The sequence below is a fragment of the Staurois parvus genome, unplaced genomic scaffold, assembly GCF_062004578.1.
Source record: "Staurois parvus isolate SC_StPar_1 unplaced genomic scaffold, SC_StPar_1.0 ptg000371l, whole genome shotgun sequence".
In the NCBI taxonomy this organism is placed as follows: Eukaryota; Metazoa; Chordata; class Amphibia; order Anura; family Ranidae; genus Staurois; species Staurois parvus.
In genome coordinates, this window is record NW_028318167.1 from 3,108,317 (window position 1) to 3,132,195 (window position 23,879).

The 23,879-nt window shown below is 39.7% G+C and overlaps 1 protein-coding gene across 3 annotated transcripts in view; it reads right to left on the reverse strand.

Moving 5' to 3' along the window:
- ASPH (aspartate beta-hydroxylase) overlaps positions 1-23,879 on the reverse strand; it is a 257,770-nt gene that overhangs the window by 94,508 nt on the left and 139,383 nt on the right. For 2 of the 3 annotated variants that reach the window (XM_089685317.1, XM_089685318.1), the window contains exon 14: positions 6,559-6,591. The exons of the other annotated variant lie outside the window; for it this stretch is intronic. In XM_089685317.1, the coding sequence (XP_089541443.1) occupies positions 6,559-6,591 (33 nt within the window). The remainder of the gene's footprint in view (positions 1-6,558; positions 6,592-23,879) is intronic. 3 annotated transcript variants of the gene reach the window in all.

Genomic DNA, 23,879 nt, shown 5'->3' on the forward strand with positions numbered 1-23,879 from the left:
TACTTATCACCAGGGCTGAGCAGCAGAGCGGAGTGAAGGGAACGCCGCCCCCCCAGAAGAACGTCCACTGGTTCTCCTGGGCAGTAGAGCGGAGTAAGGGGAGCCATGGGAGCAGCTGTGAAACTCCGGGAACAGAGCCACTATGATGGTGAGTCTCTCTCCGGGGGAAGGGGAGAGGGGGAGTTGCGGAAGCCGTGGTGTGCGGGTGGGTTGCAGGTAGGGGGGCTGGTGGGTGGCAGATTTTTTGTGTTGCCTAGGGCAGCACAAATTCTAAATACACTCCTGGGCTTACCTTTTGGTAGAAGTGAAAAAGAAAACTTAACTTACTGCTTTAAAAGCAAATTCCTGTTCACTTATTTCATCTGCACACGACTGGTTATTTAAAGTGAACATAAATTAGTTTTTGATACAATTGGATAACCAGTGAATATTCCCACATTTTTGTGCTATGATTTGCAACTCTTTTAGTAAATTAGTCCAAAAGTCCCACTGCAACAGTATCGTTTACACATATTAATATAGTCAGGCTAATATAACCGGTTTTATGATTAGACGCTGTGTGTTTGTACAAGTTACTGCCATTCCTGAAAAAGATGGAATTCCCCCCATCAGCCATACTACTGGAACGCCTATCCCATGAGTAGTCTTCTATTTATTTATAACAAAAAACTTATATTATAAATTAAACAGATTTGTAAGCTCCAAGGAGCAGGGTCCTCCTATCCCTCCTGTATTCAACTGTATTGTTGCTGTATTGTCCCCGTTATATTGTAAAGCGCTGAGCAAACTGTTGGCGCTATATAAATCCTGTATAATAATAAATAATATTATAAATCCACAGTAAAAACTGCAAGGATTTTAGAAGCACCTGAAATCTGCAGAATTACAGAGCTTCATGGTGGGAGCGTTTTGATATCTTAATTACTGGCGCCATCTGCTGCATATAACAAGAACTAGTTTTGGAATTCTTTAGTCGTTTTTTTCTGTATATTATTATTATAATACAGTATTTATATAGCGCAAAAAAGTTTGCTCAGCGCTGTACATTATAGTGGGAGACAGTACATGGGACAATACAGTAACAATACAATACACAAGAGGTTCGAGGGTGCTGCTCCTTGGAGCTTACAATCTAGGGAGGGAGGGGATATAAAATAATATAACATGGAAAATTGTATAATAAAAAGTATAGTGCAGTTCGCGCTCTGCAACTGCTTAAGTGCTTTTCATTCCAAAACAATGTATAAAATATATAACACTTTTTACCTAAACTCTGATGTACTAAGATTATCTGCTGCATTTGTTTTGCCCTTTGCATGGTCTGGCTGTTGTTTCAAATTCCATTCTATATGCACAGTATGAGATGTCTGAGTAAAGGATGTATGATCATTAGGGGTCTGAAACCCATTGTGGGAGGAGGTAGATTGAAGATGATTGGAGCAATTCATATTTTTTTCACTAAAAAGTCAAATAACTGAAAAAAGACTTCTGATTGGTTAAAAAGATTTGCTGTACTTTGTTACGAACAGTAAGACAGTGCATTTATCTTACACATTCCTTAATGAGAAAAACAGGTCCTTGTATTGCTAGATTATTAAATATTAAAATTATTATCGTGGATTACAGGAATAGAACTCACAAATAATGAAAACATGAACTCCAGATATCCTGGGCACCCCTCCGCTGGACATGAACCTGCTTATCAATATGCACATCTGGGGCTTCTTATCCTGGTAAGGTGTCCCAGAGGGAATAGAAGCACTTCTCATGGGTCAGCACAGTCATATCCATGGGACATCTTGGCCACTATGTGCAGATGAAGTCTAAAGGGGTGGCCAAGATATTTGAAGTTATTTCACCTTTTAATTTTTTGTGAAAAACTGAACTTACCCTTTAAGATTCTGGACAGATTCCCAAATCTGAGAAAATTGAGTAGGTGTCATCAGTTTTTTTTTAGTATTTCCCCAGTTTACACCCTGCCTGGGGTAGAGGGCTGCAAGACCATCAAAATTCAGTAGTCTGTAGGGATGTCTTCAGGGTGGGCCCTCTCACTGATAAGGACAAAACCTCCTATTTCTATAGCCGGTCATCTTTTAGAAGATTGTGGGAACGTGTGTACTATTTCACTGGAATTACGTTGAGACTTAAAGTGTTACTAAACCCACAACAGTAAAATCAGTGTGTATATGCAGTAAAGCATGCTTGTTATACTCACTGTGGAACCTAAGGGGTTAATCCTCTGTATTGTGTAAAAAGAGTTTGATTCTTTCTTCTCTTCTCCTCCTCTTGTTGAAATGTCCACCTTGTACAGACTGAATCAGTAGTCACATGCACGTGCTCAGTTTGGTGTGTGTAATGCTAGAGAGGTTTTTTTTTCTTGGGATAGTGCATGTGATCAGCACAGGGCCAATCAGCACTGTCCAGACAGAGGGTAGGGGTTTTGCATCCTCCTAGAGCAGAAAGAAAACTCCTCCTACAAGCTTTAACCAGTGCTCTGCTGAAGTCACAAGACTGCTCTAACTTTGGATGAGAAAAGGTATTTTAGCAGTTTATATTTACTAAAATAATTGCATTACCATGTTCTGTGGGAGACCAGATATAGTGAATGCTGAGTCCTGGGTTTAGTATCACTTTAAATTGCAGATATTATTATAATACAGGATTTTTAAATGGCGCCAACAGTTTACACAGCGCTTTACAATGTAAAAGGGGACAGTACAATTACAATACAGTTCAATACAGAAGGAATAGGAGGGCACCACTCATGGAGCTTACAATCTAAAATGAGGGGGAGGTGGTACAAAAGGTAATAGCTGCGGAGGATGATCTGATGGCGTTGACTCAAGTTCAGTTTTTAGGTGGAGGTGGGGTAGGCTTCCCTGAATAAATGAGTTTTCAAGGAACGCCTAAAGGCAGACAGGGTAGGAGCTGACCAGACATACTGGTGCAGGGAGTTCCAGATGATGGGAGAGGCTCTGGAGAAGTCCTGGAGGCGAGCGTGGGAGATAATAACAAGAACTGGAGAGCAGGAGGTCTTGGGAGGAGCGGAGAGGAGGGTTTGGGGGATACCTGCAGATGAGGTTGGTGATGTAGCTGGGGTTGATGTTGTGGATGGCTTTGTATGTAGCGGTGAGCATTTTGAATTTTATATGTTGGGCTAGTGGAAGCCAGTGAAGAGATTGGCAGGGAGGGGTAGCAGTCACGGATCGGTTAATAAGGTACATTAGTCTAGCAGCAGCATTCATAATAGACTGAAGAGGGGATAGCCTGTGTAGGGGTAGACCCAGTGAGGAGGGAGTTGCAGTAGTCAAGATGGGAAATAACCAAGGAGATATACACTCACCAGCCATTTTTTTTTAGGTACACCTGTTCAATGCCTTGGTAACACAAATTGCTAATCAGCCATTCACATGGCAGCAACTCAATGCATTTAGGTATCTAGGCATACTGAAGATGACTTGCTGAAGTTCAAACTGAACATCAGAATGGGGAAAAAAAGGGGATTTAAGTGACTTTTGAACGTGGCATGGTTGTTGGTACCAGATAGGCTGGTCTGAGTATTTCAAAAGCTGCTGATCAAGTGGGATTTTTACGCACAACCATATCTAGGGTTTACAGAGAATGGTCCGAAAAAGAGAGTATCCAGTGAGCAGCAGTTGAGGAAAATGCCTTGCTGATGTCAGAGGAGAATGGGCAGACTGGTTTGAGACGATAGAAAGGCAACAGTATTTCAAAAGCCATTTGTGAAAACCAAGGTATGCAGAATACAATCTCTGAACACACAACACATCAAACTTTGAAGGAGATGGGCTACAGCAGCAGAAGACCACCCTGGGTGCCACCCCTGTCTGTTAAAAACAGTAAACAGAGGCTACAGGCTCACCAAAATTGGACAATAGAAGATTGGAAAAACATTGCCTACTCTGAGGAGTCTCGTTTTCCCTAGAGAGGTCATCAGCAGGTTTTGAAATGCTCAGACCAGCCCGTCTGGAACAAACAATGCCCCCCCCCCTTTCCCCAGTATATTCACCTCCTCCTTCCAGAAATGTGGCAGTTAAATCTGTTGTCATCTCTCAGGTACTGTTTTTCTGGACTTTTATTTGGCCCACAAGGGATGCCATCATGTCAACATGTGCACAGGATTTAGTCATTTTGGCACAGACAAAGTGTGATGGGAATGCATGCTGAGATGGACACATGTAGCTCAGTGTACTTTCGGTAGAAAACTGAGTAGGCAGGTTAGTTTGTATTATTGAAAAACAGATATAGCAGGTCTCTCTCTTCAGCAATAAATGGCTGTCTGCTCACAGTTTCACAAAAGATAGGCTTAGTTCTGCTTTAAGATTAGAGATGTACACAATAGAAACATTTGTTTTGTTTCGGATTCATTTAAGTTAATAACTTTGTTTATCACATTCATTATGTTAGAATGATTCGTTTTCGGAAATTGTTTCGTATGTTCGTTATTTTCAAATCTATTCGCATTTTGGAAGGCGGCTATATTCTATTTCATTTTGTTCTTTTTGAAATTCGAATTTCAGGAGACGCCTATATTCTGTTTTAGTCCATAATCTATTCTATTCCATTCTTTTATATTCTATTGCATTTTATTTTATTTTCCATTCTATATTATATTCTGTTCAATTTTTTCTATTTTATTCTTTTCTGTTCTATTTTAGTCTATTTTTTATTTTCTATTCTCTTGTATAAAGCAGGCTAAGTATCATCATCTTATTTCACACTTTTATACCCTACTGTATATATTGTAATGTGTTTCCATTTCAAACTCAAATTCCTTTTTTAATTTGAATTCAAATTCATTTTGTTATTTTTTTCATATTCATTACTATTAGGATTCAGAAATTCAGATACATCTCTGAAATTTTTTTCTTAATTTTGATTTATAACAAAATGAACTGCACATGTCTATTTAAGATGAACAGAGCCAAGCAACTGTAGAGGTCTTCACGATCTGACCATTCAATTCTGATATCAGAATTCATAGCACTGCAGAACTGTGGCTAAAATGGTTTGTTAGCATAAAGAATTAAAAGCACAGCATTTTAGATTGGTAAAAAATTAAAAGGTGGCTAAGAAAGGCCTACTGAGACTTTTCCTCTCTGTTGGTAGAACACTAATCCTTAGACCAGCCTTTCTCAACCTTTTCAACACAGAGGAACCCCTGAAATAACTTTCTGCTCTCAGGGAACCCCTGCAAAAACTTTCTATATCTAAAACTCATGATACAATAGTGTGATGGTAAGTGGGAAGAATGCTCCTAACACTTGTGTCATTGGGACACAATTACCCCCTTACAGATAGCTAAAAAGATCATTGGTATCAGTAGAAAGGTATCTGAGAGTCAGAAATTTCTCATTGCTCAAGGACTCCCTAGCAACCTCTGGAGGAACCCTGGTTGAGAAACCCTGCCCTAGACAACAGAGGTCCATTTCCATTCCTAGTATAGAAGACTGGACCAGCTGAACTGAACCTCATCATTTGAATGGCAGAACTGGCTAGACTACTGTATATAACAGGTTTACCTTGCCAACACCTGGAAACCTCTGCTCCTCTCTCCGCCCAGCCTCTCCGAATACTAAAGATGACTGAAACGAGCTTAAACTCCAGACCTGCCCTGGTTGAGTCCATCCCCTCTCCTTTCTTTTTTTAATGTTTGTCTGATGCCCCACCTGTCTCTGATGGGGGTGAGGATGCCTTTCCTTCTTTTGACCACAATGATATTGCCCCCAAAGAACCTTTCACTCTCGTTATGTCATGTGATATACTCTATTGGATCTGGTACCACCTACTTTCATAGACATCTACTTTTTTGGGGAGGACGGTCTGCCTCCCACCCCTGCATTTGTGTTATCTGACTACATGTATATATTTTGCAAAACTTCAATAAATGTTTCTGGTTTAAAAAAAAAAAAAAAAGGTTTAGCTGACGTTATACTGTCAGAGAAAAGTCTAAGGATAAATTTGATGAAAAGATTTTGTCGAACATAAGGGGTCTGGTCTTTGCTTAGTATTACTTTGTCATCCATAGTTCACTGCTGAGATTCCTGAAAACCTGGTTACAAAGTGAATGCTCCCTCCTACAAGGCTTTATTTAGAGAAACCCATGGCCAAGCCCAGCACTGTCAGCGGGAGGGGGCAATTGCATAGGTGGAAACAATGGCTTGCAGGAAGTCTATATTTACATAGGTCTTGTTTCAGCACTGTCCAGGTATGGTATGGTATGTTCTGTCCAGGTTAACTTTGAAGCCCCTAAGAATACAATCATGCCTAATTACCAAGGCAAAGGGTAATGCATAAAGAACGATAGCCCATAGCAACAAATTGTAATCAATCTGTCAACATGGGATTCTGATTGGCAGCACCATTTTAAATAAGTCTGTAGGTTTGTATCTTAATAAATAGGTCTCCAGGCGTGTGTAAATATAGCAATGCACAGTGAGGAAAGATTGCATTTGAAGTTTCATGGCTTGCTTCTGGCACAAATGTGGACATATGTGAAGAATAACAAATACATTATGCATGAGGCAATACTTCTACCTTTCTCCTTTTTTTGAGAGGATGATTCATCTCCTGTGAAAACAAAACAAAAACACAAAAACCACGTACATTTTAACTGTAACATATGCATCAAAAGAGTGAGACTGCAAATAGACTTCTGATTTATACAACACAAGGCTTTATGGGCTCAACAGACATCACACGTTACTGATCTGCTTCTGCGGGGAAACAGATGACATGATTTTATGTTTCGTTAAATGACCTTTGTAGCCAAGCTTAGCTTATCTATTATATGATAAAAGAACAAAGAAAAGGAAATGTACAGTACGATTACACAAACTTCCATACAAGACCGCTAAGGGTAAAAATGGAAAAGTCACATTTATCTAGGTGTCCACTACTACTAAGAATTGTAAATGATAGAAGGTGATCAATATTCCCATCAATCGGGAATATGCTCAACATCCAGATCCAGCAATAATTCCAGCTAAGATAATATTGGTTTGAAACAAAAATGTGACAACAAAAACAACATTTCTGCATGCGTTTCACAAAGTGTCCAAGTGCGTGCCCAAAGCAACATTACAGCTTGGGGTTTGGGCATGCTTTCCAAGGTATTACCTAGCTTGCATAGATCCAGATGCAATGCTTCTATTGTTATAGTAGAAGGCAGTGAAACGTTGATTGAATATAAGTAAATAATAAAACTAGTTAAACCACAAACACACAATCTGAATAAAGCACACTTTGCCCTTCAACTGTTACATAACCTAAAAGCAGAAAACCTAGGTTAAGCTAAACTTTAACTTAAGTTTATATGTTTGCAGGGCTTGCATACTTTTTTCAACCAAAACTAATTTGATCTCATTAAACAACACCTATCATAAATCTGTTTATGTTTCTTCATTACAAGTGCCTCTTCCATTGGATCATTTGTACTCACTTACTCTGGGTGCACCCAGGCAGTCTTTTTGTTTACCTGAGTGATGCCCATAATCAGACTGTCTACAATAAAAAAATAAATAAAAAATGTGCTGCCCCCCCCAATCACTATGATCTATGATTAGCAAGCAGACTGGCCAATAGAAAGGATTGGGTGGTGGACTGCACTTGGGCATGATCAGTATGTGTTGAAGCATGTATATTAGAGCGCAGTGGACTGGTAAAACAGATTTCATATAAGCATTTTATCTGTGTATTTAGCCATTTGCCTAGAGTTCAGCTTTAAAGCAGTTGTAAAGGATTTATTTTTTTCCCCAAAAAAACACCAACATGTTATAGTTACAGTCATGGCCAAAAATATTGAAACTCCTGCATTTGTCAGATAATGCACCACAATTGTTGCAATTACAAATGTATAGGCATTCTCATGTTTATTTCTTTTATTCATATTAGTATGACACAAAAATGTGGAGAAACAAAAAGCCAAAGCTGACACATTCCATGCAAAAAAGGTTGTTTGTGATGCTCCTGCAATTAAACTCACCTATAGCAATTAATAGGTACTGACAATATAGAAATTACTCTGGCAACAGATACAATGGTAAAAAAAAAATGGACTCCACCTTTCTGTTGTGTGCCTCTGTGTGCCACGTGGAGAAGAGAAAGAGCAGCAAAGAATTGTCTGAGGATTTCAGAACAAAAATTGTAAAAAGCATGGACAATCTCTGTCAGTGCTCCCTATCAGTGCCCATCATTGCAGCATATCAGTGCAGAATCATCAGTGCCTCTCATCAATGCCCACCAGTGCCACCTCATCAGTGCTGCCTATCCATGCCACCTCATCAGTGCCGCTTATCAATGCACATCAGTGAAGGAGAGAAATGACCTGTTTGCAAAATTTTATAATAGAAACAAAGAAAAACTTTTCTTTTTTTTTTTTAAATATTTTGCTCTTTTTTAATGCAAAAAAATAAAACACCCAGTGGTGATTAAATACCACCAAAAAAAGCTCTATTTGTGTGAAAACAATGATAACAATTTCACATGGGTACAGTGTCGCTTGACCATGCAATTGTCATTCAAAGTGTGACAGTGCTGAAAAGCTGAAAATTGGCCTGGGCAGGAAGGGCGAATAAGTGCCCTGTAGGCAAGTGGTTAAACAAAAGTGCACAGTTCCTTCAGTCAAACATGGCGGAGGTTTACTGACATTTTGGGGTTGATTTGCTGCTTCAGGCACTGGATGTCTTGACTGTGTACATGCCATTATGAAATATGAAGACTACCAAAGAATTCTGGGGTGCAATGTAGGGCCCAGTGTCAGAAAGTTGGGTCTTTGTCAGAAGTTATGGGTCTTACAGCAGGACAATGACCCAAAACACATCAAAAAGAACCCAGAAATGGTTTCAGGCAAAGTGCTGGAGAGTACTGAACTGGCCAGCAATGAGTCCAGATCTCAATCCCATAGAGCACATGTGGAGAGATCTCAAAATAACAGTTGGGAAAAGGAACCCTTCCAATCAGAGACCTGGAGCAGTTTACCAAATATTAAGTTGAGGGTGTCAATTTTGTCCAGTCCATATTTGGGGTTTTGCGTGGAATGTGACAGATTTGGGTTGTTTCACACCAATACAAAAAAATAAACATGAGAATGCCTAAACATTTGTAATTGCAACAATTAGTGAAGTGGTGCATTATCTGACAGAAATGCAGGGGTGCCAATATTTTTGGCCATAACTGTACCTGCTTTGTGCAATGGTTTTAAACAGAGGCGCCCCAAAATTCCTCTTCTAGAGTCCGCCCTTCCACCACCGGGTTGCTATGGGCACAGACATGTGGGCTAGATCCCGAGACAGGATGTGTGCATCCATAGATAAGACACACACACAGCACCGCTAAGACCTCCCTGATCTCTGCTCTCAGGATTTGATTGACAGCAGCAGGAGCCAATGGCTCCCACTGACTCTGTGAGCAGAGAGAGGAGAGAGCCGCTGCAGACAGGCATAGCACGGGATTGAGATCAGGCTCAGGTAAGTATGCAGGGGGTGATAAAAATCCAGGGACATTTTTATACCTTAATGCAGGGAATGCCTAGCTTTTATAACTACTTTAAGGTGGAAGGGGATAACACATCAAATGGAATTAACTAACTCTCTAACACAGTTAACGCCTAACCCTGAAAATTAATTATTAACATCTGGGGGTAATGGAAATCTTTGTAAGTATACACTATTTTCAGTTTTTGCATGCGTCAGCAAATGTCTGTCTTTTATGTTGTGTAGCTGCTGTGAATTGTATATGCCTTACTATTCATTTCTTTAGAAGGTGCATTTTGCTAGAAACAAGCAAGATTTTGTACGCACTAAGATAGAGGTGTGAATGTAATCCAAAATAATATTTGGAATCAGACAGTATACAGTGTCCAACTTTCAAGACCTCCCCAAAACATTTTAATAAAATGCACTTTTTACTCCATGCAGGGGAAAGTGATGTACCTTTACCAGCATTCCCTTGTTACTCATTTCTTCACAGACAGCACTGAAATGACTGATGCCGACAACCTGGGGGACTTAGCGATTGGCAGCTACACCCGAGCATTGTCACAGAGGAGAAAGTCACGTCCTCTGGGTATAGTGGATGGCAGAGGAAGGGGAAAAAGCAGCAAGGCAGCGATAGTAAGTATATTGGGCCCTTTGCAGAGATACGGTCTTTCCTTACATGGGCAAGGTGAAAGGGCCACTTTAATACAATCTTGATCCTTCGGTTTTAAAAGAACCCCCAAACATGTATAGATTTAAATGTAAATTATATTAAATATATGTTCCCAAAACATAAGTACATTTTTAATTTGCAAGCGATTGGACTTTATCTCACATCATGCTCAAAAGTTCTAAAGTAGGCCAAAAAAATACACTAGTAGATTTTTTTGAATGAACATTAGTACAAATATTCATACAAAGTTCTCATCAGTATATTTGAGGACATGGTGAATGTCTTTCAAAAGTAGTTAAAGTCTTTGTAAAGGCACAAGGTTTTTTTTCTTTACCTTTATGCATTCTATGCATTAAGGTAAGAAACCTTCTGTATGCATCAGCCCCTCCTAATACTTTTCTAAGCCCCATCACGATCCAGCGATAGCACAAGAGCCTCGGTTCTCTGGGGACTCTCCCTCCTCATTGGCTGAGACTATCAATCACAGCCAGTGAGCCAATGAGGAGAGGGGCCAAGCAGTGGCTTTATTTGTGAATGGACACACAGTGCAGCAGCTCGGGAGCCCCATAGCAAGCTGCTTGCTCTTGGCAGGAGGCAGGGGCCAGGAGCGCCGGTGAGGGATTTAAGAAGGAGGATCGGGGCTACTCTGTGCAAAAAACTACAGCACAGAGCAGGTAAGGGTTATTTTTTTTTATAAACTTTCCTTTAATATCACTTTAAACGTTTGCAGTAATTATTAGATTTTGGAGTAAATGGACTTTTACAATTGAAAACCACATTCACTATTCGAAATTTGCTTGAGAAAAATTCTCCATCCTGCTCCTTTTAATTATCTCGTCACTATGGTAGAAAACAATGCAAACTTTACCCCAAATAATTATTAGAAAGTTATACAAACATTCCTAAAGAAAAAAGTTTCTAACAAAATTCTACTAGTGTATGGCCAGCTTATCTCATAGAGGACCAAAAAAATCCTAATAAATAACTCCATATATGCCCGAATGTGACATTAAAGCCCTCCTCAAGGTCTTAAAGAAGGGGTGTCAAGCTCAATTTCACCACAAGCTGCATCAGTATTATGGTTGCCCTCAAAAGGCTGGCTGTATCTGTAAGGCTCCAGAGCCCACCACCATCAGATGTCAAGCCCCCACTTACATCACAGTGCACCTGCCTTACCTTTTGCTGCTGCCAGGAAGAAGCTGGGGGGCAGAGCTAGGAAGCAGAAACTGCAGGGTCTGGAGGAGAACAAGAGGAGGTCTGGAGTCAGCAGTCAGAGTCTGCTGAATGCTGAGACCTGGGAAGGTGAAGCCGAGGCTGCAGAGTTCTGTCCACCTCTCTGCTGCCGACTGCCAAGATGGTTGGGGGTGGTTGCAGAGAAGACTCTCTGCTGCTGAGTGGAGAAGCTCAGGATCAGGCAGAGGAGTTCTGTCCTGCACACTGGTGCCAACTGCTGAGACAAGGTGGGGGAGGAGACCAGGAGGGGTATCAGCTGCAGTAGGGCCACCTGAAATGGCCGTGGCCTTGTGTTTGACATGTGTCTTATAAAGCTAGTTCCAATTCTGTGAGCTTTAACTGCTGCATAGTCAATTGGTGGAAAGAATCACAATCCTTTGGTGTACAAGATAGTTCGTGCAAGTTTTTTTTCTAATTAATAGAAGTGCTTTGGCCAGATTTTTTTTTTTGGCAGAAGATGACAGACATGTTATACAATAGGAGAAAGTTGAGATTTAAATTTTTTTCGGTGATAAAAGTTTACATGCACATCAATCTGAGTGCCATAGTGTATTGTTGACCATGGTAGCCCCTTATGGACTGTATAGAGTATCTAGTAAAGTGGTCACCAAGTGTAAATTAGTCCAAAGTATATTTAATGTCTCAGCAGCAGCCTATCACTATTGTTTGCACTTGGATATTCCCAAAATGGCAGTGAAAAAGCTGCAATTCCTCTTTAGAAATATCACTTCAAGGGCTGGCAATGCTCTAAAATGTCTGAATTACTAACCAGTCAACCCATCTGTTGTATGATAACCTTAGGTCCTATTGAGATAGGCTGAGAAGGATGTTTTTGGATGACACCGTACAACTCTAAATGACAAAAACATAGTATAAATATAAGGAATACAATGATGACACAGAAAACTGGTTTACTCTTCTGTATTTTATTTGAGACAAAAATACAAAGAGGATTATTGTACATTATCTTGAAAATCCTATTTATGTTATCAAGGTTGGCACACTTTCACAAAACACCAAGCTTTAAAAATCAGGAATGGAATAACTCCAAATAAAAATCAACTCACAGCATGAGACATCCAAAAATCTACAATTCTTATCCCACACAAAATGTCACAATAGGTTTTTCACCTGATAATCTGTTACATAATCAGCTACACAATGCATTATTAGGCATGAATGTAAACCCTTTTTGTAAAAGATGGAAAACTACAAAATATGAACTATGTTTACTTCTTAGACCCCCTACCACAAAATATGGCTCTGTTAAAAATATGTATTAGCATTCACAAAATAGATTATTTTTGTTTTTCTATTCTAAGAAATAGCAAAAAAACCAAAACAAAAAATAAAAAAAACTCACATCTTTGGAACATTATTGCTTGTCCACTCTTCGCTGGAGTGAAATTCGTAATAAAATGTTGTGCATATGGACTTGATCCTACAACTCTCTTTTCACACACCCCACTGGCCATGCTTTTAGGTTTTTAAATCAAAAAGTACATAAAGATTCAGTCCGCATCATTTTGGTCCATGCTGACAAGACATCAGCAGTAGATAACTTACAGGAATTTGAAGTGGGACGATACAGAAATTTTCCATAAATTAACAAGGTAGTAAAATTTAAAAATAACCTTGAAATATATAAAGGAAGAATAGCCTATGCCTTCAACACTTCAGATTTTCATTGGCATAACTGTACTGCATCAGTCCCCCCTCTCCCTTGTGTTGGTAATCAGGTGATCCTGGAACACACCTGCTGGTGATGCTGGAACACCCACTACTTGCTCCTTGCGGACTCTCACAGAAAAATCCGGATGCAAAATAAGTCAGTACAAACAAATTTCTCTCAGCCACCAATCAGTCATAATTAGGTAGCAAATTTAAACCCAACTGGTCACACAAGAAGCAGAAAGAAAGGATATTGGCACTTCTAAATCTTGTGAGGCGCAGTCCTAAAGCTACTACTAGATGCTCTGTCAATTCTAGATGCAATGGATTGGAGATATTAGATTAAGACAAACAGAAACTCTTAAGCATTGTTCACTTGATAGCATTAGTAGTTCAGATTGCTTCCACTCATTGCTTGATATAAAAGTAACAGAGGACGCTAACTAAATGCAGTGTATGGGAAAAGACAATTAAAAAACAAGTGGCAACTCACAAAGTGCATGAAGATAAGAGCATGTCATCCACGCAGTTAGCTGTTGAGCCTCCTTTTTCAAGGCTTGAAACGTAGCAATGATCCCCATGTTGTGGTCCTTCCAGGTGTGATGATACTTTCAGCCTTGTGCAGTCCATGCGCTCCAGGATTTCTGGTTTTGTTTATGGTGTCCTACACAGCTCCTGACATCAACACTTGCTTCCTGGCTCCCAAAGACACACTGAGGATCAACAGCTAACCGCACTGGGTGGATGACCGTCTCCTATCTTCAAGTGCTTTGAGAGTTGCCACTTGTTATTTTTAATAAAGTCTTTTCCTATATACTGCACTTAGCTGGCGCCCTCTGCTGTTTCCTTGCAAAGATTACTTCATTCTCATTGAAGAGCTGCCTGAGATATTTTTGAGCCTATGGACTTTCTAGTATAATCCTATACCCATACAGCACATACATGTGTACAATTATTTTGTAATTCAGCTGCATCCCTACCTGCACCATTTGATATTATTCCTTGTGTTCCACTTATTGCCTGAAATTGCTCTTTCAGGCTGAATGGAATCACCAGCAAGAGTAATGTGAACTGCTCTACATGTGGAAATTACTGCTCCAGGTTCCCAGATAGGCTTTGGTCACATAATCTCTGCCCAAGAACAGGAACAGCCAATACATATTCTGGTCTTCTCTGCAACGATTATACATGCATAGGCTTCTGATACTCTGAACAGCATTGGAGGAAGCCTGGAGCAGCAATTTCCCCAGAAACGATGCAGTATTTCCTGCTACTCTTTATCTATCCTGGCAAAAAATTATCACAGCTTTATCTTATTAGAGTATAGGTTCAATTAAGCAAAAGTGTGTAAATAGTAATGAGTAAAGCAAAGCAACCACACATCTGATAACTACTAGCTCCTCGTATCATCATACTTCTCACAACAGTATTGTTTCCCAAACTTTGGCTATGATAGCAACCATTAAAAAAAAAAAAAAAAAAAACACCTTTTGCACAGGTTGAAAATATATGCCACCCAAATATCCTTCTTTAGCTGTACATGAAGCTACAAGTACAGTCCTGAACAACAGTTCACTTAAAAACTGTTTATCTTTATTAATCAGGTGATCCTGGAACATACCTGCTGGTGATACTGGAACGCCCACTACTTGCTCCTTGCTGACTCTCACACACAGAAATCCTGATGCAAAAAAGTCAGTACAAACAAGTATCTCTGAACCACCAATCACAGTCATAATTAGAGGGCAGATTTAAACCCAACGGGTCACACAAGGTCACGTTTATTAATAAATGCTACAATGTGAACCACCCTAATATCCTTCTTTAGCTGTACATGACAACACAAGTACAGTGCAGACCAACGGCTCACCTAAAAACTGTCAAATCTTCCAGAGGCTCTTTTTTAAGTACCGCTTCATTTTCATCCACATGTCCTCAGACAGTCTGTATGCATATACAGGACAGGTTCTATACTTCTACTAATTAGCCTTATGCTATCAATTATAGTTCCACCACAAAAAGTCTAAATACCTCAGAACAACACTGGGTGGGCAGACTTTTGAAGGCTAGTTCAACTTTCACAGTAATTTTACCACCCAATTTACATAACAAATTCATAATGGCATAAGGCCCATTGAAATATGGTGAACTGTTGATTCAATCACATAATGGCTACTACTGGCACTCGATAACATAAAAGACCAATAGACGGAATTCTCTTGATTTACCACAAATACTGGCTGCCACAAGTACAGTTGACAGCTGTGACAACCATATAATGCTACCCATAAAACAAAGCATGGAGGTCTTTTTTTTTTGAGAAATTACAAATATTGGTGCATGGAAACTAACCGCTTTCATTTAAAATATGAAATTTCATTGTTTCCTCCCTGCAATAGCAGGTTTATTTTGTTCAAGTTTTAGTTTCTACAAATACCACACTGCATTATATAACATGAACGTCCCCACAGCAAAGGGAAAACCTAACCATTGTTACAGAGCACAGGACGCCAGTGTACACAACTCGATAGCTTACACTGTATAAACTGAACGGAATGCCAATGCCCAGATATTCATAGCACGATTACAGGGAAAAGAACGCACATCGGTTTTCACAGCTGCAGAGCATATGAGGCATTTCCATCATTTTTATACTACACTGGGTTCCCGAATAACTGAGTCACACCATTCGCATGTCCTAAAACCCTGAGTACTGTGCAGCCTGACAAGGGAAGAGGTCAGTAGAAAAATGCTAGAGCTAAAAAAAAACAAAAAAACCAATGTCCTCTTAGAGTTAAGCTGCTATAGTTTTAGAATTAACACTTTAAGTAGTGATTGTCTATGCATAGTACAATGGAATCTTTACATTATGAAGTGCATTTAACTCTGAAGAAGGAATACTAAAATACCCATCAATGGGCCTCATTTATAAAAAGCATCTGAAACATGATCATCCAAATTCCAGACTTTACCTGCTTAGCGCAGGCTAGAAAATGGTGCTGCAATCGAATTGTCTGGTCGGCTAAGACCCTTCTGATCCATGGTTTTATTCATCCATCCATTTATGATAAATGACAGTTCTTATTGCCCACCGCAACCAATTTCCCCCTTTCAATCAATCAGTCATTCAGCACCGGAAATGGAAACGGATTGGTTAAGGTCGGCTAAGACCCTTCTGATCCATGGTTTTATTCATCCATCCATTTGGGACAAAGGACAGTTCTTATTGCCCACTGCAACCAATTTCCTTCTTTCAATCAGTCATACAGCTCCGGAAATGGAAACGGATTGGTTATTACGGCCAACAAAACATTCAGACACGGTTATGCATGAAGCCCGCAGTGAATACAATATATGAAGAGTCTGAAAGGGAAGTGTCTGTTTGTGCCCTGCACACCACACAAGTATCCACCATGCTGTAGTGCATAAGCCTAGAATTCACTGTAAGCGCAAATGTACTAATCTGTCACCCGCTTGTTATTTGTGCTACTAAAATACAGTGAGATCACATCAAATTACTGCCCCTAAAATTTAAGAAAAGGAAAGATTATTTTTTTACTGTTAGTGTTCACTTATCCATTATAAATTACATACAAAAGGCTCAAGCGCACCCTACAGGAGGTTTAGGTATGTACCCACAACAGAAGTAATATATTAACATCTAAAAACAACCAGACCCAATGCTGCTACTTCATAAATAGAATAAAACACGTCCCACTAAATAGGTACAAATTGCAAACTCAGCATCAAAACAAGAGCAAAAATATACACACATGGAAACACAGATCTTGACTAGACTGAAAGAAAAAACATTTTCTGAAATTACATTAAAAAATTAAAAAAAACTAAAAACATTATAAAGTGTACCCTAAAAAGAAAAAAAAAAAAAATCTAAAATGATACGTTTTCTCCCAGAAACTGCTTTGTAATTTACTTCATGGGTCCAATTAACCCCTCTGCTCCCTTGTGAAGTGTTTGGTTAGGGCTGGTCCTCTTGATGTAGGGGCAGTCTTTTTGAACTTCTTAAGTATCTGTAAAAATAAGGGGAGATCTAAATTAAGGACCAACCAAAAGCATGCAAAATATTGCTTTTACTGCATCAACACAAATCAGATGAATTAAATCAGCCAGACTTGCAGGTGCTTGCTTATCATGCATACACAGTAGAGCCAGCCATTATATCTCAACATGAGTTCATTGGTTCCTCATGAAATATATGTGTTCTGTTTATAGGAATACCAGTTAAGACCTTAAAAAGACTGTCTCTGTAGTACAGATTTATTTTAATGGACAAAAGAAAAATGGAGGTCTCAGATATGCCCAAATTGCCCCTCATGTAGTAATAAGTTGAAATACACCACTGCCTCAAAGTTTGGGTTTACTGGGACCAGGAACTGCATGAACAGCTTACATTTCCGGCACCACTGGCTGGAGCATTATGCTACTGTGGCCTGCGCATAAAATGCAATGAACATCCATTATACCGAATGTATTTCAATGGACAGACCTTAGTCCACTGGATAGTTGTCCCTCTCCTTATGAATGAGAGAGGCTTCAGATAATTGGGACCACTTCATTTACAAAAAGGAAGGAACCATATTAACCTGAGGGAAATTTATTTAAATGAGAAATCTCAATTTGTAAAAGGGTACAGTTTCAGAATATTTATGCCCCTATTTTGTCTCAAACTGTTTTAATGACTGGTAGGTTTTATGTATTTGAGAAACTTGAAAATAAAATACAAAAAATCAGTAACTAACCACACCAATATTACCCTAATACAAAAACAGCACCAAATACTGGTCATTGAGTAGCCCCCCTCCCCCAATATGCTAGAGATTGGACTTGATATCCATTGGGGATTGTACACTTTGGCTTCCATTCAAATCCAAATGCTGTGAAATTTCCAAAGTGCAATAAAGCTCATGATAAAGAATCCCATTTTTAGCAATAACTGTTGTGCCTCTTGTTGTGTAAAGCTTGAAAAATTAAAACAACTTGGAACAGAATTATGAGTTTTTGGCCCCACAGTTGTTAATGGGAAACCACTGGAAAAACTTATATTTATGCACGTTTGTAGGCGCTCTGATTTACAGGTCTATGAGGACAACAACGTGCATTTTGCTCCTGTCTTACAAGTCGACAAAAAAATTTACGCCCCTTAATCTTCTAGCTACACTCATGCCAAGCATAGAATTAAAATATGTATTTTCAAATAAAACCAGAAGTATTGTTTTAAAAATGCTCAAAAATAACAGATTATGAGGAATATAGAAAATATAAAAGTCTATAAATTCAAGAAAATATGTAATATATTGCAGCTTACCAGTCTTTAGATGTGGTGGTTATGACATTAGCTTTTTTTAGGCTAACAACATTTTGGCAAATACAGAAAAATAAATCTTAATCCTGCCAGAAATCCAGTTCATGGAACAAACAATTTTATCAGTATTGCCGACTATCTTGAAGGATATCAATAAAGGTCAGAGGCTCCAACAATAATTGGTATCGTCAATTTAAACAGTAATTTGTCCAATAATCAAAAAAGCCAACAAAGAGAAAAATATGTGAATAGAGAATTCACAGAGAAAAGGGGTTACATAAAAGGACAAATGATACTTGAATAATCTTGAAAAATATGCTTTATTAGCACAATTGCACATGATAAATACTCAAGTGAGAGCTGCGGTCAACCATCACCTCAATGAAGACATAACACAAAACAACTTAAAACATATAGATAAAAACGTGTTTCGCCGATGGGCATATCTCACTCAGCTTCGTCAGTGCCAGAGACTAGGAGTAGAGAAGATGTTTGTAGTCCATATTGGGAGGACAGCCAAAATTGGCAACCCAACTTCTCCATATACAGTATACTGTACAGTACAGCTAGTAACTGTTTGTCTCTGTAGAACGTAGAAGGATATTACAGGCAAGATTACTAGACCAACAAAGGAAAAATCCTGAAAAATTAATGAAGCCACCTCGTCTGAGGACTGGTAAAATATATTTTTCTTTTTGGAAATCTTATACTGCAATAAATATTTGATCCTCAAAGAGTTTCAGTCAAGTGAGTGTGCAAATACTGCCTTTAACCATTTTCCCATCCCCTGAGAGCTTTGCTGGAAATCCGAAAAACCTTTTACTTAATTTTTTTTTCCTCATGGCCCAGATGGTTAAAACACTGCTTGTTTAGACTACATCAAAAGTCTATTCGTTATGCAAGCTTCTAGTCCCTAATCACCTCTAAGTATGAGCAAGCACATTTAAAGGACTTCTGGAGATGTTCTACTGACCCCATATACAGAAATGTGGGATTTCTGTTTCTTCTGACCTCCCCTGAACACCTTTTTCTGATAAACTGTGTACTTGGCCTATAGGAATGACTACTTTATTCTGCTTTCCTTGGAAAAAATGAGAAAATGGTCTACTTCTGTCTAAATCTGCTACTTAAAAAGAAAAAAAACAAAAATTCCCTTGTTTGATCAGAATCTGACACTTAGGGAAAGTATGAAGTTAATTACAAAGCAGTCAGTAGTAGAAACAGATTTACTACAAGTTATTGTATTATGATCAAACTATTAAAGAATTGTTGTGTAAATAAAAAATCATTAAATGGACATGAGAAACCAAAATCTTCCAGATTTCAACCTTACAAATCCAACAAATATAATTTTTGCAATTTACAATGGGATGTTTGGTATCTGTATTTTAACCCCAAAGACACATTGTGGTGCATACAGAATTCTCCAATATAATTTACTCTATGGCATTTTAAAAGTGATATGATGAAGTACTTGTACACATTAAAACCTAATTCCAAATAAAAAATATTTTATTTCCCCCCTCCATTAACCACTTACCCTCCAGAGGATTTACCCCCCTTTCCTGACCAGGCCATTTTTTGCGATACGGCACTGCGTTACTTTAACTGATAATTGTGCATTCAGGCAACAATGTACAGAAATGAAATTTAATGTCAACAACCTCCTCGATCCACTACAGTCTGGCTTCCGTCCCCTACACTCCACCGAAACCGCCTTACTCAAAATCACTAATGATCTGCTAACCGCCAAAGCTAATGGCCACTACTCAGTCCTCTTACTCCTCGACCTTTCCGCGGCCTTCAACACAGTCGACCACCCCCTCCTCCTTAATAAACTACACTCCCTCTGCATCAGAGACTCCGCTCTCTCCTGGCTCTCCTCCTATCTATCCTTCAGTGTTACCTATAACGTTACCACCTCCCCCTCTCTGTTGGGGTCCCCCAAGGCTCTGTCCTCGGGCCCCTTCTCTTCTCCATCTACACCTCCTCCCTTGGCAAACTGATACACTCCCACGGCTTCAACTATCACCTCTACGCCAATGACATGCAAATTTACCTCTCCACCCCTTGCCTCACCCCTTCAGTCTCCGCCCGTATCACCCATCTACTGAACGACATATCAGACTGGATGTCGCTCCATTTCCTCAAATTGAACCTTTCCAAAACTGAGCTCCTGATTTTCCCCCCAGCCCGTGCCCCCCCCCCTCTCCATCACGACCAACAACGCCACCATCAGTCACACCCCGCAAGCCAAAGTCCTAGATGTCACTCTAGACTCAGACCTGTCCTTCCAACCCCATGTCCAATCATTTGCGAACTCATGCAGACTCCACCTCCACAACATCTCCAAAATACGTTCGTTCCTAACCCCAGACACTACTAAACAACTCGTTCACTCCCTTATTATCTCACGTCTAAACTACTACAACTCCCTCCTCACCGGCCTACCTCATCACAGACTATCCCCGCTTCAGTCTATCCTGAACTCAGCGGTCAGACTCATCTACCTTACCAACCACTTCGCTTCTGCCACCCCCCTCTGTCACTCCCTCCACTGGCTCCCGATTGCTCAACGCATTAAATTCAAACTACTAACACTGACATACAAAGCCATTCATAACGCTGCCCCAAACTACCTCACCGACCCGATACCCAAATACCACCCTACCCGTAATCTTCGCTCCTCACAAGACCTCCTACTTTCTAGCTTCTTGGTCTCCACCTCCCACGCCCGACTGTAGGACTTTTCCAGGGCTTCCCCCATCCTCTGGAACTCACTATCCCAATCCATAAGACTGTCACCTACCCTCCTCACCTTTAGGCGCACCCTGAAAACCCATCTCTCCAGGGAAGCCTACCCCGCCCTCACCTAACAGCCGATCTGCACCACTCCTCCTACCACTCCATCCCCCACAGCCACTTCCTCCTGTACCACTATCCCCTCCCTCCTAGACTGTAAGCTCAAAAGAGCAGGGCCCTTGAACCCCCCGTGTTTTGTTTTGTTACTGTATTGTCTCATGTTCTGTCCCCCACTATAATTTACAGCACTGAGCAAACCTTTTAGCACTATATAAATACTGTATAATAGTGTAATTTTTTTGCCCCACAAATACAGCTTTCTTTCAGTGGTATTTGATCATATCTGCATTTTTTATTTTTTGTGCAAAAAACAAAAAAAAAGTCAATTAATAAAAAAAAGTAAATAATATTTGACTTTTTTGCTATAAAACATATACAATAAGACATTTTTTAGAAAATGTCTTCATAAATTTAGGCCAAAATGTATTCTGCTACATGTCTTTGCTACAAAAAAAAAATTCCAATATGTGTAAATGAATTGGTTTTATGTGAAAGTTGTAGCGTCTACAAATGTCAGTGTACATATACTGGTATTTGGATTTTTTTTTTTATACTAGTAATGGTGGATATCAGCGACGTATAGCGGGACTGAGGCTGGCATTCTGACACTGGGTGGGAACGGCCACTCACATCTCCAGTGACACAAATACTGTACAGTGATTAGTGCTAATAAAAAAGCACTGACACTGTACTGACACTGGGCAGGAAGGAGTTAACATCTGGGGCGACCAAAGGGTTAACTGTATATTGTGTTGTGCTTACACTTTGTGCTGTGCTTTACTAGGGAGACGTGCTGCTTTCTCTTTCTCTGCTGTGCAGAGAGAGAAAGCAGCATGTCCATGTTGACAGGAGAGAGATCTGTGTTGTTTACACACAATCTCTCCCTACAGCTTTAGCAGCGATCACTAAGTGCTGGACGAGAATCATTGGCCGGGATCCGGTGATTGACATCCGCTGCGACCAATGGCAGCGCGAGTAGGGCACCGTGCGCCTCCTACCCAGAACTGCAAAATCATATATATATACACGTGATTTTGTGCAGATTGGCCGCCCTGTAGCAGTATATCTGCTATAGTGCGGTAGGCAAGTGGTTAAGAAGAAGAAAAAAAGGATAGTGGAGCACTATTGCCCAGCATCTCGACCACTGTGTGTGAGCCCAAGGCCATCATGGAAGCGCTACATAGAATAGTACACGCACACACAAACGTAATATTGGAGGGGCTGTTCAGTCCACAAGGGCCCACCCTGCCTGTCATGTAACTGGAAGAAACCTGGATTTAAGGTATATCCAAAATGCTTAACGTATAGTGGATGTGATGAAGGGTAAAAACAGGAAAAGTACAGAGGGTGAAATTTCTCTAACAGGGGCAGACTGCAATAAAAACTTGATAGGTGTTCCAATTTGTTCTGCCCTTAGTTATACTTTAGTGCTGCACTACTTTTTCCTTACAAGCCGTTTTGCTCACCCCCACCTTCAAACTGAAATGGCCCCAGATACAGAACATGGGTGGCCATTTCCATCCATCTATGGCCAGCTTAAAGCTGAATTAAACTCGCTCAATCAACATTGAATCAAAATCTTTATGCTGCTAGCATTAGTAAATACATAGGAAAATATATTTACTTGTTTTAATATTTTTGTTTTAGTATATTAGATTTACTTGTTTTAACGTTTTTTTTCTCCTTTTTTTTCTTCAGTTGCTTTCTGGCTTCTGGTCTAGGCCAAAATTATGTCATACATCCTAGGACTCTTTATGGGAGGAGGAACTATTCACAGCTAATAACACCCTCCTGCTTGCTGAAGCTAAGGGCAGATGGATTCCAGGAAGTAAATGCTACACAAGTCATCAGGATGGTCATGGCTAGAAAAGCTAGGGGTGTTATTTCTCAGCATAAAAAGCCAGAGAGACATGGATAGATGGGGAGAGTTTGCTTTAAATATTAACCTCTTAATGCCGGCCGCATGCATATATGCGGACACTCATCATGTGGGCCTTCGCACCAACTGGCCACATATAGCGACCCTGTTAAAACTACTTACTGTGCTAAGAGCGTTCTCCCTGCACGGTAGCTGGCGGTGATTGGTAAGCTCCCAGTGCATACTTGCGATCGGGAACTTTTTGATCATGCAATCTCTGTGGCAACCAATCGCAGCAGTCACATGACCTGAAGGCCCCCCTCCCAGTTTTTAGAACCCTTAAAAGGGCCAGGAGGCAGCTGGCACCAAAGAGTTAAAAAAAAAAAAAAAAATTTAAATAAATTTAAAATAAATTTAGTTTGTGGTTCTCAGATACAGTTTAGTTCCGCTTTAGCACAGTAGCAATACCAAACCTTTGGTCACTTGATCTCTGAACAGAACAGAAGCACAAGCCCATATGAACACTAATTCTCACCTTCAACAAGGATTATCTAACCTGATAAATAGGTATTAGCTATGCAATCTGCACTAAAAGCACCTCTGATTAGATTTGTTTTTTTGTTTTTTTTAAAGAATACCAACTACTTCTGACCTTTTATTATGCTTGAATCATCTATTTTAGTGCTACCATATAAAGTGTTACTTATGATATATAATTGAATACGTATTGTGATACGTGGGAATAAAATGTATGTAAATCAT